The sequence below is a fragment of the Sprattus sprattus genome (genome assembly GCF_963457725.1).
Source record: "Sprattus sprattus genome assembly, chromosome: 1".
Lineage (NCBI taxonomy): Eukaryota > Metazoa > Chordata > Actinopteri > Clupeiformes > Clupeidae > Sprattus > Sprattus sprattus.
In genome coordinates, this window is record NC_137920.1 from 75939455 (window position 1) to 75956462 (window position 17008).

At 38.8% G+C, this 17008-nt stretch overlaps 1 protein-coding gene across 1 annotated transcript; it reads left to right on the forward strand.

Annotated features, from left to right (window-relative positions):
• Positions 1-755: 755 nt before the first annotated feature.
• ift46 (intraflagellar transport 46 homolog (Chlamydomonas)) lies at positions 756-3532 on the forward strand (the record flags this gene model as incomplete). Its single annotated transcript, XM_080846817.1, has 12 exons — positions 756-770; positions 903-999; positions 1083-1156; positions 1298-1440; positions 1626-1700; positions 1819-1912; positions 2005-2133; positions 2235-2353; positions 2445-2511; positions 2770-2830; positions 2943-3028; positions 3271-3532. The coding sequence occupies 12 exons, from the start codon at positions 756-758 to the stop codon at positions 3361-3363; spliced, it is 1053 nt and encodes a 350-aa protein (XP_080702943.1). The 3' UTR covers positions 3364-3532.
• Positions 3533-17008: the final 13476 nt, after the last annotated feature.

Here is a 17008-nt window from a genome sequence, read left to right on the forward strand (position 1 = left end):
AATGAACAAATAACAGTATTTTGTATTTAACAAAATATTAAAACACTATTGAAAACAAATTTGACTTCTAACAGGACGATCTTACCTGTACTTTTTTTTTTTTTTTTACACAAAACCGTTTGTAAATAGCCTACATGGAAACAATAGGCAAGTTTATATTATATATATCCACTGCGATTTATAAACTAGCCTTAAGAAGTTCCGTCTTTCAGCTGTTGGCCACAACCCACAAGTTCACAAGTTTAGTCACATGCTTCCTCTGGTTTCCTGGGTGATGGTAAACACAGGCTGGTTTGCTTCATGGAGAAAACAGAGCGGTCAAAGGCAAGTTTAATCGCCAGATAACTAGAATCCCGAATAGTCGAGTAGCAATTGCATTTGTGGCAGTTTGAGAAGTAGTTGTCAAGTTTCTTTATGTAATTGAGTTTCATGCAAACAACTCACTTTTATATAATTAATTCAGAGGCTCTTAAAGCTAGCTAACACTGACTAACAATGCTAACGTTAATAAACAACATTTGCACACGTTATTGATAGCTGGGTTTGTGTTTCATACGCGGGTTAGCAGTCACTCAACGTTATTTCCTTTTTAGATAAAAGATATTCCAAATGAAACCACCAAAAACTGGGAAACGTTAAGACACGAACGTCTATTGTGGTTAAAACGTTTGCTAGGATGGATACCAGCGAACGGTAATCTAGCTCATTAGCCCACAACAGTTATACTTAGCTTGCATGCTTATGCGATAGTAATGATGGACATACAGGCAGTATAGTTTGAAACGCTATCGATAGGTAGCTTGTTAGGTAAGTAGGAACATTGGGGCCGTTGCATTTTTAGTTAGTGTAACTGGATGCTGAGGTAGCTTGCAGGCTAATTATTTTTGTGGACCTGCTTTCAGACCAAGCTGATCAATAACCAGCCGTACGACGAAAGCTTAGACGTGAACGATTCGGAGGAAATTGCCAGTATTTACACCCCTACACCTCGGCAGACAGGTAGGACCTGATACTTAGGCCTTGTTACATTGCAAATGTAACATGTTATCATGAATGTGATGTTAAACGATTTCTTTTTGCAGTATCCAGGTCAGCAACTAGAATCCAAAATAATATGGCTACCAACAGCAGTGATGAATTTGAGGACGATGGGAAGGTAAGACCAATCTCATGCCTTCAAAGCAGCACATTATTAATAGTTAACAGTATATTGTATGAGGGATTAACATTATGTTCTAAAAGCTAATACTGTATTGTTAGAATAATATCTAGTAAATAATATGCCTCCATTTTTCAGCAGAAAAAGAAAGGCGTTGAGGGAGGTCAGCATGGTCTGAGTGAGAATGAAGAGGAGGAAGAAGATGATGATGACGAAGACGATGATTCAGATGAGACTGAGTCTGATGATGAGGAGGGAGAGCAAGGGTCTGCTCCTGAAGGGTGTGTTACTGATGTCTCTGCAGTTTGTGTCCTAGCCACACAAGGTTGGAATTGGACTTGTTGAGAAATCTGTTTCACTTCTGTTGCCAATTGCTGTTTATATCTTAAATGTGTGTCTTAATGAAATCCAGCTTCAGTTATTGGTTCAACAGTCTTTTCATTTTGATTTATTTATGTGTTAACAGGGCGTACGACCCATCAGACTTTGACCACTTGCCTGTCACAGCAGAGATCAAAGAGCTATTTCAGTACATCACACGGTGAGATTTCATCTGACAACCACCTATCAAAAAAAACACAATTGCAGTGTTAGCAAGCATGCAACAGTACGTGCTACATGGTGTGACTCGAGAGGCCTTGACGCTTTTGCTGTTTTAGGTACACGCCTCAAACTGTTGAGCTTGACCATAAGCTTAAACCTTTCATTCCTGACTTCATCCCAGCTGTGGGGGACATTGATGCATTCCTTAAAGTGAGTTAGAACGTGTTAACTTAGAAATGCTGTTGTCTGCCGCTGAGGCCTATTGCTTTATTTAACTGCAATGTGTCTTGTATGTTTGTTAGGTTCCTCGCCCAGATGGGAAGCCAGATAATCTGGGTTTGCTTGTGCTGGATGAGCCATGCACCAAGCAGTCTGATCCCACAGTGCTGTCCCTGTGGTTGTCTGAAAATAGCAAACAACACAATATCACTGTAAGATGATCCACTATGTGAAATACACATGCAAAACACACACACACACAAACAACATGAAGAGGTAATATTCTTCTGTATGCATCCTATGCGTTTCTCAGGAACTGAAGGTGAAAAGTATTGAAAATCCAGAGAAGAACCCTAAGGCTGTTGAGAATTGGATTGAAAGCATCAGTGAGCTTCACCGCTCCAAACCCCCTGCCACCGTGCACTACATCAGGTTAGCAACTTGGCCATTCTCATTGGCATCGTTCGCAATGAGCAGATGTAAGAAAGCCGCTCAACTCTGTTCACGTCTGCACTTTCCATAGGCCAATGCCGGATATTGACATTCTGATGCAGGAATGGCCACCAGAATTTGAAGAGTTATTGGGAAAGGTTTGTTCAGTTAGCACTGCACTGTTATTACTATAGTGTTTGTAATATGTAGGTTGGTTTTCTGCTAATGAAGTCCGTCATGGTTGTTCAATGGACAAGGAAATGTTTTGCTGTATTTCTAGTTTTAGTTAATGTGTTTAGTTGTTTGCTACAAAGTGGTCTATCATTTTTGATCAGTCTCATGTGCTGAAAATGATGACCCTCCTTCTGTTGTGAAAATAAAACGCTGCATTAATTACTTCAACTTCATGTTCATAGTTGAGCCTGCCTACAGCAGACATGAACTGTGATCTGGCTGAGTATATTGATATCATTTGTGGTGAGTTATGGCATCTTTTACCATTGACTTTTATTTTTAATGATATTAACTTTGCAGTCAACGAGTAATTCATGCATGTTGAATGCATTTAATATATTCCTTCTTTTCACAGGTATTCTGGACATCCCTATTTACAAAAGCAGAATCCAGTCTCTACATGTTTTGTTTACACTTTACTCGGAATTCAAGAACTCACAGGTAATAGAATGACTACCATCTTGCTTACATTTTATTATGCCACTAGTGAGATAGACACGACTTTACAAACAGGGTTCAGGCCCTGGGCTCTGTGAAGCACCTTGAGACAATTGCAGAGACAAATAACTGCACTCATGAGTAAAATGATGATAAAATTAAATTATGAATCTATATTGCACATGATCTGAAGGCCAAAAAATGTGTATCCATGTCAACACATTTGTGTTTCTTGCATGTTACAGCACTTCAAGGCCTTGGCTGAGGGGCAGAAGACAGAGACCCCACCTAGCACCCACACAGCCCCAGCAGAAGCAGACACACTAACTCTTGAATGAGGCCTGAAGACATTACTTATCTGACAGGATTTGTACACCAGACCTCGTTTCCTTTTTGAAAGTCTGCACAGTTCAACAGTTCCAGCTTCTAAGATTGAAAGATTGTTTTAAAGATGATGTTGCACAGCGGAAACGGACACAGTGACACTAACTTTCGAATCACACTCATTTGTACACCAGACATAACTTCCTTTTATAATGATCCCTTTCCCTTTTCTGACATTTAAAGTGTTGTAAGATAATGTGTCTTACAGAGTAAATAATTACATTGTGTATATATAAAGATATTATTACTTTGCCTTTGTTTATTATTTTTTACACAATTGTAAACAAAACATACCTTAGCGGGAGGCAGTAATGGTTATGGTAAATGTTGAGGGAGTGTGAAATGGTAGCCTAAAGGGATAATGGCTGCCAAGGTGAAATTATTGGCAAAGACGTTTACTCCGCCAAGACAAGTCCAATGTTTTTGTATAATAGGCCATAAGGTGCATAGGCTACCACCAACTGCTACTCGACCACACTTGACAGCTTTTTGTTTCCATTCACACCTATCTCTTCCTGTGCTTGCTGCATTCAGCAATGATTTTCACTCACCGATCAAAAGAAAATCCGGGTACTGATAGAAACATGTGTCAAAGTAGTGATTTTCAGTTTTTGTGGATTTTATTATGCCCATGCACAGGTTCGGGTAAGTCTTTTAACCTCTTACCTTTGGCATTTAAGATTTAGTTATCTAATAAGACCCTGTGCCGTTTTGGGTCCAAATGTGAAATTGCGTATGAAGAGTCCAAAGCGATACTGTCACTTCATATTCACTGTCATATTCAGTCTGCCATTTAAGCGTATGAAAAAGTGGACAAATAAAACCAATGCATTAGCAAACAGCACTTATGTGTCTTGTACATCTAGAAACTGAGCCATTTTATACACACAAATAACTTTCTTGATGTTTTGGACAAGTAGTTTTACATTTGACAACTGTAGCAGAAGAAAATGTCAGGTTTAATAAAATGGCTTTTAAGTTACAGACAGCAAAAATAATATCCAAAATGAAATGGAAGTTCTTGGCCGGATCTAAGGGTGGGCAATATCCATTCAAATGTCTGCTCTGCCCACCCCAATTTAATTAATTTCCAGGTAATAATTGGAAGAGGTTTTTAATACGAACCATGGAAATGTGTTAAATTTCGTGAGTGAGAACATCATTAGTTCTAGCTAGTTATTGCACGGATACGTCGGCGTTACCAAGTTGAGACGGTGAGAACGGATTTTACCTGCAAGAATAAACCTGGTCGAAATGCCAGACACTCAAAATGATTCAGACAGAACGCCTTTAAAGACACAACAAACACTAGCACTAGCTATTGCACACTTGATAGAAGTAGGCTTAATAGAAACAAAGATATTTAATCAGAATCCAAAAACCCTGCTACCTTGACACCTTTTAAATGAAGGCCTACCACTACCAGTAAGCATTGTGTGCAGGAAAACATTGTATGAATAAAGGGAAGGATGTATTCCACTAAATATATATAGGCCTACTGTATTTGTTGAGCACATTTTCTTTAAATATTCTTATCTGTCCCTTAGGGTCTTGGAATATCTCAGAAAACAGTCATTGCAATGTTAAACAAACCAATAGAAATACATGTGCCAATGAAAAGGGCTGTATGCAGTACTACTGTGGAATGGCATAAGCACCCTTCAACATTATGCCTAAAATATGATCCACCGAACAGTACCTCAAGTTTTGGGGCTTGCGATGGCAGAGCACAATTCCACTGCCAAAACAACAGTCTTGTCTTAAACACTGTGATCCATGAGGATGAAGGAACGTATATTGAAAAGATATTTTCTCGAAATGGTATGCTTAAAAAGGAATTCATTATTACACTAAAGACCGATTTATGTATTTATTTATATTCTGCGTAGGGTAGACACTCTGGGACCCTCGGCTTTTAAGTGTACATTAGTACACATTTTCTTTGCATTTTCCTTACAACTTAATATCCTTTCAGACAACTTACACCTTTTCTCTCTCCTTATGCTGACCTTAATCCGTCATTATTATTATTAATTATGTATTGTACTGTACATTAATGTCATATTAGCCATACTAGCCATTGTGGTAGCTGCCTAGTATACTCACTGTATATACTTTACCCTTTACACTTACACTGTTTATACTTCACATTTATTTTTATTTAGTTTAAATTCTGATGTGTTCTAAAAGAGCTTTTCATACTCTAGATCCTCCACTGATCACAAATGTAAGCATCCTTTCAACTCAATCAACACTCATAATAATGTGTGAGGTCAGTGGAAGAAATGCATCAACCAGGTGGCTGAAAGATGGAGTATATTTGAAGCCCTTGCAGAACATGAACTGGACTTTGATTTTTGGATGCCATACAATCCCAAATCTCAAACATTTAAACAGGATTGAAAATATGTGGGTTATTTGTTAGAGTGTGAATACAAGACGCTCAAAGTGTTGCAGTAATCTGCAAGGAGTGGACGGAAATTAATCAATAATGCTTTTCTGTGTAGAGGGAGGGTTTTGAGAACATAATGTTGAATTCAAAAATGAAATGAATGTAGGAAAATGTGGAAACATTTTCAACCTCCAAAAGTCAGTATTTTAATGCTCAACTTCTTATTTGAACATTAAAACTTGGAATACAGCTCTACACTGTAGTGTAGTCCACTAGAGTGAAAAGGTGCCCACCTCAAATTTCTACAGTAATTGACCCCAAATCAGTCTAGATCAGTCTAGAGCAGTCTAGATCCGGGCCTGCTCTGAATACAGCGATAGGGTAGTCCTCATTTTGGTTTATAGTGGATATACAGTATAGGCCGCTAAAGATGTTTACTTATTGAATACAATAATGTTTTTACTTAAAACATGAGCACCTGAGATAATCAAACACAAGAATTTGAAAAAGTGCTGTTTTAGGTATATTTGTTAAACCCTTTTTTTGTTTAAATATTCTTTTCTGTCCCTTAAGGTCGTGGAGTACATCAGATCACAGTTATTGCAACGTTAAACAAACCAATAGAAATTCATGTGCCAATGAATCAGACTGTATGCAGTGATACTGTGGAATGGCGTAGGCAACCCTTTGCATTATGCCTAAGATATGCTCCACCGAACAACAGCACAAGTTTTGGGGCTTGCGATGGCAGAGCACAATTTCACTGCCATAACAACAGTCTTGTCTTAAACACTGTGATCCATGAACATGAAGGAACGTATACGGAAAAGATATTTTCTCAAGATGGTGTGCTTCATTGTGAATTCATTATTACCCTGAAGATCATATGTAAGTGTGCTAGAGATTTGTGAATTTATTTATAATGTGTGTAGAGCAGACACTCTTGAACCCTCTGCTTTTAAGTGTACATTAGCACACATTTTGTCTGCATTTTCCTTACAACTTTATATCCTTTCAGTTAAAAAGTTACACTTTTTCTCTCTACTTCTGACCACCATCATCATTATTATTTATGTACACTAATGTCATATTAGCCATACATTGTGGTAGCTGCATGGTTTACTCACTGTTTATAATTTGCATTTACACCATACTTTACATTTATTTTTATTTAGTTTAAATTCTGACGTGTTCTAAAAGAGCTTTCAATACTCTAGATCCTCAACTGATCACAAATGTAAGCATCATTTCAACTCAGCCAACACTCATAATAATGTGTGAGGTCAGTGGAAGTAATGCGTCAACCAGGTGGCTGAAAGATGGAGTAAATTTGCAGAACATGAACTGGACCTTGATGGTTCTTGAACCAACCTGGAGGGACTGTGGGAACTACACTTGTCTAGCAACCGGTGAAGGGGGAAGTTCAGAAGCTCATGTTAACATTAACGGTAAGACACCCTTTTTTGCTTTAATCATCACTCATTAGCTAATTCTGTATTCAAGAAAGGTTTGGATGTTGTTCTTAAAACTGACTACAATTAGTTATGTTTGTTTGAATGAAAGAAGGATAACAGTTGTTGCATTGTTATAACTATCCAAACAGGTGACTATGCAATGTGTACAAAAGACCCGGAGATTGGACATGAAAATGAAATTTCAATTGGGATTACGTCAGCTCTGATTTGTGTGCTTGGTTTGTGCATCATTGCTGTCTGCATCAAGAAGTACTTTGCAGGTAATGCATTTAAACAGTTCTTACTATTCTGATAGTAGTACCTTTGTGTATCAGTCCAGTAACTATGGAAACTGTGCTGGATGCATTGGTTCCAGCACAGGAGGCTAACTGTGCTAAGAGGAAATGCTAGTGTGGCAGTTGCTCACCATGCTCAGGGTGTTTTAGGCCAACAATAGAAACAAAAGCAAACAATAGAAAAAGGCTGCAATGTCTGTGTCAATGCGCAAAGGGATGCTTACTGTACCATGGAGAACGGTCCTTAGGCCTACTTATGTTCTGCATGGGTATGTTTGCTTGGAATATCATTGTCTGCTGGGAATCATTTCCAGATTGTACTGAAGCGGTTTTTACTCCACATGTCCAGGTACCTGCTGCAATGAATCACAGACTCCAGAAGACATAGGTAATGATGAAAACCTGCTTGTCCAGAGTTGTTTTCCAAATGTACAATACGTTACCCTACACCAGTGGTTCCTAAAGTGCTGCACAGTCCAATCCAACATCATTTACACACCTAATTGGCTGTTCAGAGCTGCAGAAATTCAATTATCTTTTGGGGGGATGTGTGTGTGATCATACTGAGAAATAAGAGAAGTTGTCAAAACCCCCGGGCAGTTATTTTGGCAAATCTGACCAAATATTTCCACCAACAGCTCAACTTAAGCTAAGATTTTTCAACTAAGATTTTTTATCTTAGTGTTGCTCACTGCACTGTATTGCTATGGTTATGACGGAAAAACACAGAACCTTCAGATGAGGCAAAGCGTCAATAATGCTGTTTCCAACAATGTGATTGGCTCTTTATATTAAAGGGCTGGTCTTCCTGTTACAAATCCGCCGAGATGGTTTCCCCCAGTTCCCCATTCATTTCCCCGTCAGTCTTGTTTGTCTCCACCCTTATGAAGTCTCTGGCCCAGTGTAGTCTGATTATATAAGAATTGTTTAGACTCAACATTAAGATCTCCCAGTTAAAAATGTATCTTTACACAGCACATCTTGTTATAGGCTATCTACGCTTCTGTTAACTCAGTGAAGGCTGGTGATTCTCTGATGTTCCAGCGCCATGATATTCAAATGAAATCTGGATTACTGTTAACCTCATTTTTTTTTCTTCTTGCGAAAATGTTGCTACTTAGCATAAACTGGCTTCTTAGCTTTGATTAGCTAATGTTAGTTTAAACTTTCTCCCGCCTAGGTATGTTATTTTACCCTATATGGGCAACTAGGAAGCTCAGCTACAGGACAGCAGCAGCACCTGTTAAAACAGGAGCTTGTGAACAAGTAATATGACTGACATCAGGCTTACTTGGCGCGTTTTTGGTTATTTATGCACTTTTAATAAATCTCTATGTTCAGATGTCGCTGACAAAGCCACCTTTAAGGTTGAGTAGACAGTGGTGTGGCCCAGGATACACTGCAAAAAAAAATGTGGTCGTATACAGATATGACCACATTCTTTTAGCAGTGTGAACACAAATGGGACAGCCTAGACCCTCTCCAAGTGTGTGATTCAGATCTTCAGTCTGTCTTGATTGCAATCACATCTACTTAGAAGTTTACCCTTGTGATTGGATCATCCAAGATGCATGTTGACGGGGAACAGTGTCTTAGTCACGCTACCACAGATACCAGTTTCCAATCAGGGTTCAGGCCCTTGGCTCTCTAAAGCGCCTTAAGCAAAAAAGAAATTGGCGCTTTATATATATTTTTTTTATTAAATTGAATTGAATTACAAACAGGAGTGCAAGTTTTTTTTTTAACTACACTCATGAGTAAGTTGATAGGATGGCATCTCACCAGTCATATCTGATAACAGAAAATGTATGTCTGAATTCATGATGATGTTGAACAAGTTCACTTACCAATCCCAAAGTAACAAGCTCCAGTACCCCTATGAGTAGAGTATGAGTAGGCCTATGAGTTGTTGTTTTTTTTTAAGATGAATCTACATTTCACATGATTCTAGTAATCACATGATGTGTAAGCATAATGGGAAATCCTTGTAGACGCATTTGTGTTTCTTCAATTTTCTTGCATATTGCAGCACTTCAAGTCATCGCTGAGGAACAGAAGACAGACACACCACCGAGCGCCCACACAGACCCATCTAAGGCAGACACGCTAACTGCTGGATGAGGCCAGAACACTCATCCGACAGGATTTGCACACCAGACATCATTTCCTTTTTTTTTTTTTTTTAAATATTGCGATATGCCACTTCAACAGTTTCAGTATCTATTTCTGACATTGAAATATGATGTGGCACAGCAGAAACGGCAGACATAGTTTCCTTTAAAAAAGGTCCCTATTTAGACATAAAAAGTGTTGTAAGATAATGTGTGTAACAAATAAACAATTACATTGTACGTATAAGGATATTTTATTTGCCTTTTTAAATTATTTTTGACACAATTGTAAACAAAACATACATTTACCGGAGACAGTAACGGTCATGGTAAATGTTGAGGGAGCGTTCAATGGTAGCCTAAATGGATAATGCCCGCCAAGATTAAATTATTGGCTAAGAAGTTTACTCCGGCAAGCCCAATGTTTTTGTATAAACGGAACATAACATTTTAATTAAATATTGCTTAAAAAGAAGTCCATCTAATAAATAGCTCACCAATGTTATCTAGTCTGCCACAACTGCTATTTGACCACACTTGACACAGCATTTTTTCCCCTTAGCAACGCCTACATGGTACCTCTTCCTGTGCTTGATGTATGCAGCGATGATTTTGCACTCTCCGATCAGAAGAAAATCCGGGTTCTGATAGAAACATGTGTCACTGTAGTGGTTTTCAATTTTTATGGATTTTATTAAGCCTACGTATAGGTTCAGGTAAGTCTTTGAACCTGTTTTGACATTTAAAAAAAATTCAAACATAAAACTTTTGGCATTTGAGTTTTAGTTATCGAATAAGACCCGGTGCAGTTTACGGTTTACTAATGCTATACTGAATGTGAAAAATCCAATGGAATACTGTACTGTCAGGTTAAGTCTGCCATTTACATTTATATTGAGGTTGTGTTTGAGGTAAAACGTGACAGAAAAAAAACAAAGCATGAGCAAACGGCACTTATAGGCTACATCTCGAAACCCATTCCTTACAAACAGAAGACCTTTCTTTATGGTTTGGACAAGTAATTTGACATTTGACGACTGTGCCAAAAAGAAAAAATGACAGGTTTAATCAAATGGCTCTTAATATACAGGCAGCAAAAAGCATTTCCAAAGTAACTAGGAAGTTATTGGCCGGATCTAAGAGGGAGCATATCCATCCAAATGTTTCGACCAAACCTAAGCTTTGTAGCTGTCACGTCGATATTTCATTCGCAGTTTCCCACGACAAATACAGAATTCTTTCCGAAGTGGTGCTGTGAACAGGTTCACTAAGATTGTGTCGTTTGGCTGCAATTAGCCAGTGTGCTTGGTGGGCAAAAAGCAGTAGCCTATATGACTAAAATAACCCATTGACAACTGTGTGTTACAACATGTGGGTGAATCTATTGTATTAATCTAATCATTTTCTAACAGCCAGCGTCACAGGAAACACTGTAAGACTAAAGGGAAGAATGTATTCCACTTAATTCAGGATACGATTTCATGGTGTTAGTAAGAAAACCCGCAAGACGTTTTCTACAGGACAATGTTAATGCTTCAAATGCCTTCAAAAGTTCAAATCAGGCCTGAAAATGCACTATGAGGTCTTACATTAAAAGCAAGCATTGTTTTTTGGATGCCCTAGCCCTACAATCCCAAATCTCAAACATTTAAACAGGATTTAAAATATGTGGGTTATTTGTTAGAGTGTGAATACAAGACGCTCAAAGTGTTGCAGTAATCTGCAAGGTGTGGACGGAAATTAATCAATAATGCTTTTCTGTGTAGAGGGAGGGTTTTTAGAACATAATGTTGAATTCAAAAATACTTCAAATATAAAATTGGAAATTAATATATGGAAATGTGGAAACATTTTCTACCTTCAAAAGTCAGTATTTAAGTGCTCAACTTCTCATTCGAATATTAAAACTTGGAATACAGCTCAACACTGTAGTGTAGTCCACTAGAGTGAAAAGGTGCCCACCTTAAATTTCGAATTGCCCCCCAAATCTGAGCAGTCTAGGTCTGGGCCTGCTCTGAATACATCAGTAAAGTATTCCTCAATTTGGTTTATAGTGGATATATAGGCCACTATAGAGGTTAACTTATTGACTACAATAATGTGTTTAACCTTAATACGATTACCTGAGATAATCAAACACAAGAATTTGAAAAAGTGCTGTTTGAAGTATATTTGTTGAACCCTTTTTTGTTTTAATATTCTTTTCTGTCCCTTTAGGTCTTGGATTACCTCAGATCACAGTCATTGCAACGTTAAACAAACCAATAGAAATACATGTGCCAATGAATCAGACTGTATGCAGCGATACTGTGGAATGGTATAAGCAGGAACCCTCTGCATTATGCTTAAGATATAGTCCACTGAACAGCATCACAAGTTTGGGGGCTTGGGTTGGCAGAGCGCAATTTCACTGCCAAAACAACAGTCTTGTTTTAAACACTGTGATCCATGAAGATGAAGGAACGTATATTGAAAAGATCATTTTTCAAGATGGTTTGGTTAAAGAGATGTTCATTACCCTGAAGATCCTATGTAAGTGTGTTAGAAAGAAATGTATTTATAATGTGTGTAGGGCAGACAATCTTGGACTCTCTGCTCTTAAGTATACATTATCACACATTTTGTTTGCATTTTCCTTGCAACTTTCCTTTCCTTTCAGATAACGTACACATTTTCTCTCTTCTTATTCTGACCTCCATCCATCATTATTATTATTGTTATTATTTATTTACATGAATGTCACCTTAGCCTTCCTAGCCATTGTGGTAACTGCATAGTATACTCACTGTATATACTTTACACCATGTTTAATATATATTTTTATTAAGTTAAAATTCTGATGTGTTCTAAAACAGCTTCCATTACTCTAGCTCCTCCACTGATCACAAATGTAAGCATCATTTCAACTCAACCCACACTAATAATAATGTGTGAGGTCCGTGGAAGAAATGCATCAACCAGGTGGCAGAAAGATGGAATAGATTTGCAGCCCTGGCAAAGCATGAACCTGACCTTTGAGATCCGTGAACCAACCTGGAGGGACTGTGGGAACTACACTTGTCTGGCAACGAGTGAAGGGGGAAGTTCAGAAGCTCATGTTAACATTAATGGTAAGACAGACGCTTTTGGCTTTAATCTCCCTCCATTAGCAAACTCTGTATTCAAGAAAGGTTTGGATGTTGTTCTCAAAAATGTGTACAATTAGTTATGTACTGTATGTTTGAACAAGAGAAGGATAACAGCTGTTGCATTATTACAACTATCCAAACAGGTGACTATGCAATATGTAGAAAAGACCAGGACCATGCCATTACCATTGGGGTTACGTCAGCTCTGATTTGTGTGCTTGGTTTGTGCATCATTCCTGTCTGCATCAAGAAGTACTCTGCAGGTAATGCATTACAGTTCATCTAAAAGGGTGCACTGGTATGAATTTAAACAGTTCTTACTATTCTGATAGAAGTACCTTTGTGTATCAGCCCAGTAACTATGGAAACTGTGCTGGATGCAATGGTTCCAGCACAGCAGAGTAATCTATAATATGTGTGTATCTGTAGTGTTTTAGGCCAACAATAGAAAAAGGCTGCAATGCCTACTGTAGAACTCCCGGTATACACATGGTCGACGGACATGGAGAACAGTCCTTACTTTATTTTGCTCCGGCCAACACGTTCTTCATGGGCATGTTTGCTGGGAATATCAATGTTTGCTGGGAATCATTCCCAGATTGTACTGAAGCAGTTTTTACTCCACATCTCCAGGTACCTGCTGCAATGAATCACAGACTACAGAAGACATAGGTAATGATGAAAGCCTGCTTGTCCAAAGTTGTTTTCCAAATGTACGTTACCATACACAAGTGGTTTCCAAAGTGTTGTGCAGTCCAATCCAACATATCTATTTTTTTGTAGTCCAACTTATTGACATTGCTAATACGACGGACCTGCGCTAAACCTTTCCAAAAAAAAGGAACAATACATAGCCAATCATAAAATCATATTTGATCAGGCCAGATTTTATCTGTTTTAAACAAGAACTCTAATGAAATCAGATAAAAAGTGTTTAACTGATCAAATATTTTCAACTGATTGTTGAAATTAAGTAGAACATGTTTAACTGTAAACAATGTTTGTTGTTAACCGTTTAACGGATTGATGCAATTCTATGGAAAATGTTGAAAATGAAAACTTTTTATTTAAAAACAGGTAATAGGAGGTTAAATGGAGGTGGCGCACATATTTTGTCATTGTCAAAGGTGGGCCTGACATGAAAGGTTTATTGTGATAACTGTGATTATAACATTTTGTAGGAGACACAGGACCAAATGATACTGCGATGGAAGGTAGTACTAAAATAAATCTATTAATTCTAATACCTGAAAAAATTATGCAGCATCATTGTCTGTCCTCATATTATCACTAAAGTACTTGTTCTTATGCTGCAGAGCGTAATTTATATGATGAACTCACCAATGTACAGGTAAATTATTTTGAAAAAATGGCATAACTAAATAATATGACAATAACGTTTTTAAAAAGATAATTTGATATTTGAAACACAAAGCTGTCATAAATAATTACATACTTAATAATTAATTAAATAAGTGATCTAAACCAGTTATTATTATTTCCATCTATTATAACTATGACCATGACCTCAGAAGTGCAAATATATATTCCACAGCCAAACTTTTCGGAGACAGTCCAGCTGCCTTATGTGTACACCGACTTCATACCAGTAAAACTATCCGGAAGCCACAGAGTGGAGGCACAGGTGGAGGATGCCACTGGGTACTCTACCATTGGGGACGTCCTGGATCAGGCTCGGACACTTCAGGTCCTGGATCAGGCAAGGACACTTCAGGTCCTGGATCAGGCACAGACACTTCAGGTCCCGGATCAAGTAGAGACACTTCAGGTCCTGGATCAGGCACAGACACTTCAGGACCTGGATCAGGCAGAGACACTTCAGGTCATGGATCAGACACTTCAAAGCACGTGATATGTATGGCATATGTATGTTTCACGGTGATAGTAGTATCGTGTCCTGTGCACTTCAATAACTGTCTGGTTTGGATCGGCCACCAAAGAACAGACTCCAACGGACAGTCAGGTCTGCTGAAAAGATCATTGGTGCCAACCTGCCCACCATCCAAGACCTGTACGCCTCCAGAGTCAGGAAACGGGCAGGAAAAATCACTGCAGACCCCTCACACCCCGGACACAAACTATTCAAACGCCTCCCCTCTGGTAGGCGCTACAGATCACTGTTCACAAAAACCTCAAGACACAAAAACAGTTGCTTCCCCCTCGCCGTCTCACTACTGAACAACTAACCCATAGAAGCATATATATTTATCCACTGTACCATATATATTTATCCCTGCACTTCTTGCACTCTCCACTTCTTCTTTGCACTATTGTTGTAACAATTCACAGCTCCTGTATATATATACACTTTCTTAAACTTCATAGACCATTGCACTGTTTGTTTTTGTATTGGGTTTGTTTTGTGTTGTGTTGTTCTGTATATTTTGTGTAAGCACATTGAAAGCCAGTTTACCAAGTCAAATTCGTTGTTTGTGCAAACTTACTTGGCCAATAAAATCTGATTCTGATTCTGATTCTGAACAACGACACGGCAGATAATAGCTGTTGTGCTGTAACAAACTAACTAACAAACAAACAGCAGAGAAAAAACCCCAGCACATTTTGACATTTTTTAAACACTCCTCTTACATGATAAAAAGACAATAGGTGTATCAGACAATAAACTATTTAAGTATATGATGGCATGTTACGGTCACGCCAGTGTGCCCTGTGTTGTCTTTGTACTTCCTTCCCTCTGTAGTTTCGCCCAGGTTGTGCTACACCTGAATGCCTGATGAGGTGCATCTCTAACCCTAACCTAAACCCTTACACTGGCCCTGTAGCCAGTACAACTTAGAGGTGCATCTCTAACCCTGGCCATGTAGCCAGTACAACTTAGAGGTGCATCTCTAACCCTGGCCATGTAGCCACTAGCCAGTACAACTTAGAGAAGCATCTCTAACCCTTACCCTGGACATGAAGCCAGTACAACTTAGAGGTGCATCTCTAACCCCGGCCATGTAGCCAGTACAACTTAGAGGTGCATCTCTAACCCTGGCCATGTAGCCAGTACAACTTAGAGGTGCATCTCTAACCCTTACCCTGGACATGAAGCCAGTACAACTTAGAGGTGCATCTCTAACCCTGGCCATGTAGCCAGTACAACTTAGAGGTGCATCTCTAACCCTGGCCATGTAGCCAGTACAACTTAGAGGTGCATCTCTAACCCTTACCCTGGACATGAAGCCAGTACAACTTAGAGGTGCATCTCTAACCCTTACCCTGGACATGAAGCCAGTACAACTTAGAGGTGCATCTCTAACCTTTCCCCTGGCCATGTAGCCAGTACAACTTAGAGGTGCTGTTGCCAATGTATCTCACTGTATCTTGAAGTGGAAAGGTCTCCATTCTCACTGTATCTTGAAGTGGAAAGGTCTCCATTCTCACTGTATCTTGAAGTGGAGAGGTCTTCATTCTCACTGTATCTTGAAGTGGTGAGGTCTCCATTCTCACTGTATCTTATAGTGGAGAGGTCTCCATTCTCACTGTATCTTGATGTGGAGAGGTCTCCATTCTCACTGTATCTTGATGTGGAGAGGTCTCCATTCTCACTGTATCTTGATGTGGAGAGGTCTCCATTCTCACTGTATCTTATAGTGGAGAGGTCTCCATTCTCACTGTATCTTGATGTGGAGAGGTCTCCATTCTCACTGAAAGGAAAATGCTGCCTCATCTCCTTTCCTTCCCACAGATGAATATGGCCTTAAGACGAGCGTTTATTTCACTGACTGAACAGAAACTGGAAACTTTCCTCAGCTTCAGACTGGTTCATCCTCAGCATTCACAAGGATTTGAAAAAGCAGCTCATCTTTAGGGGTCAAGTTTCAGTCCCCACTAGTATAGTGTGGGCATTTATCATCAGAAAACATTTAAACCAGCCCAAACACTGGTTTTGGTGAGAAGATCTTGGACAGAAGACACTTTGTTGGGTTATATACAGTCCTGCCTATATGCAATCTTCATACTTTCCATTACGATACTCACAATATGTATCATCACATATGTTAAAAAGGCCTATACATTTCATAGGCTATATTGCCTAATATACATCCCCTTAGTCTCTACATTTTGAGGTTTAATGGTCAGGATATGGCAGATGACTCGTAAATCATTTTAAACATTGAGTCTTGAGTCTGGTAAAGCCTGTGGGCAAACTTCAGACCACAACAGTTTAACTGTCAGCTAAGGAAACTAGAC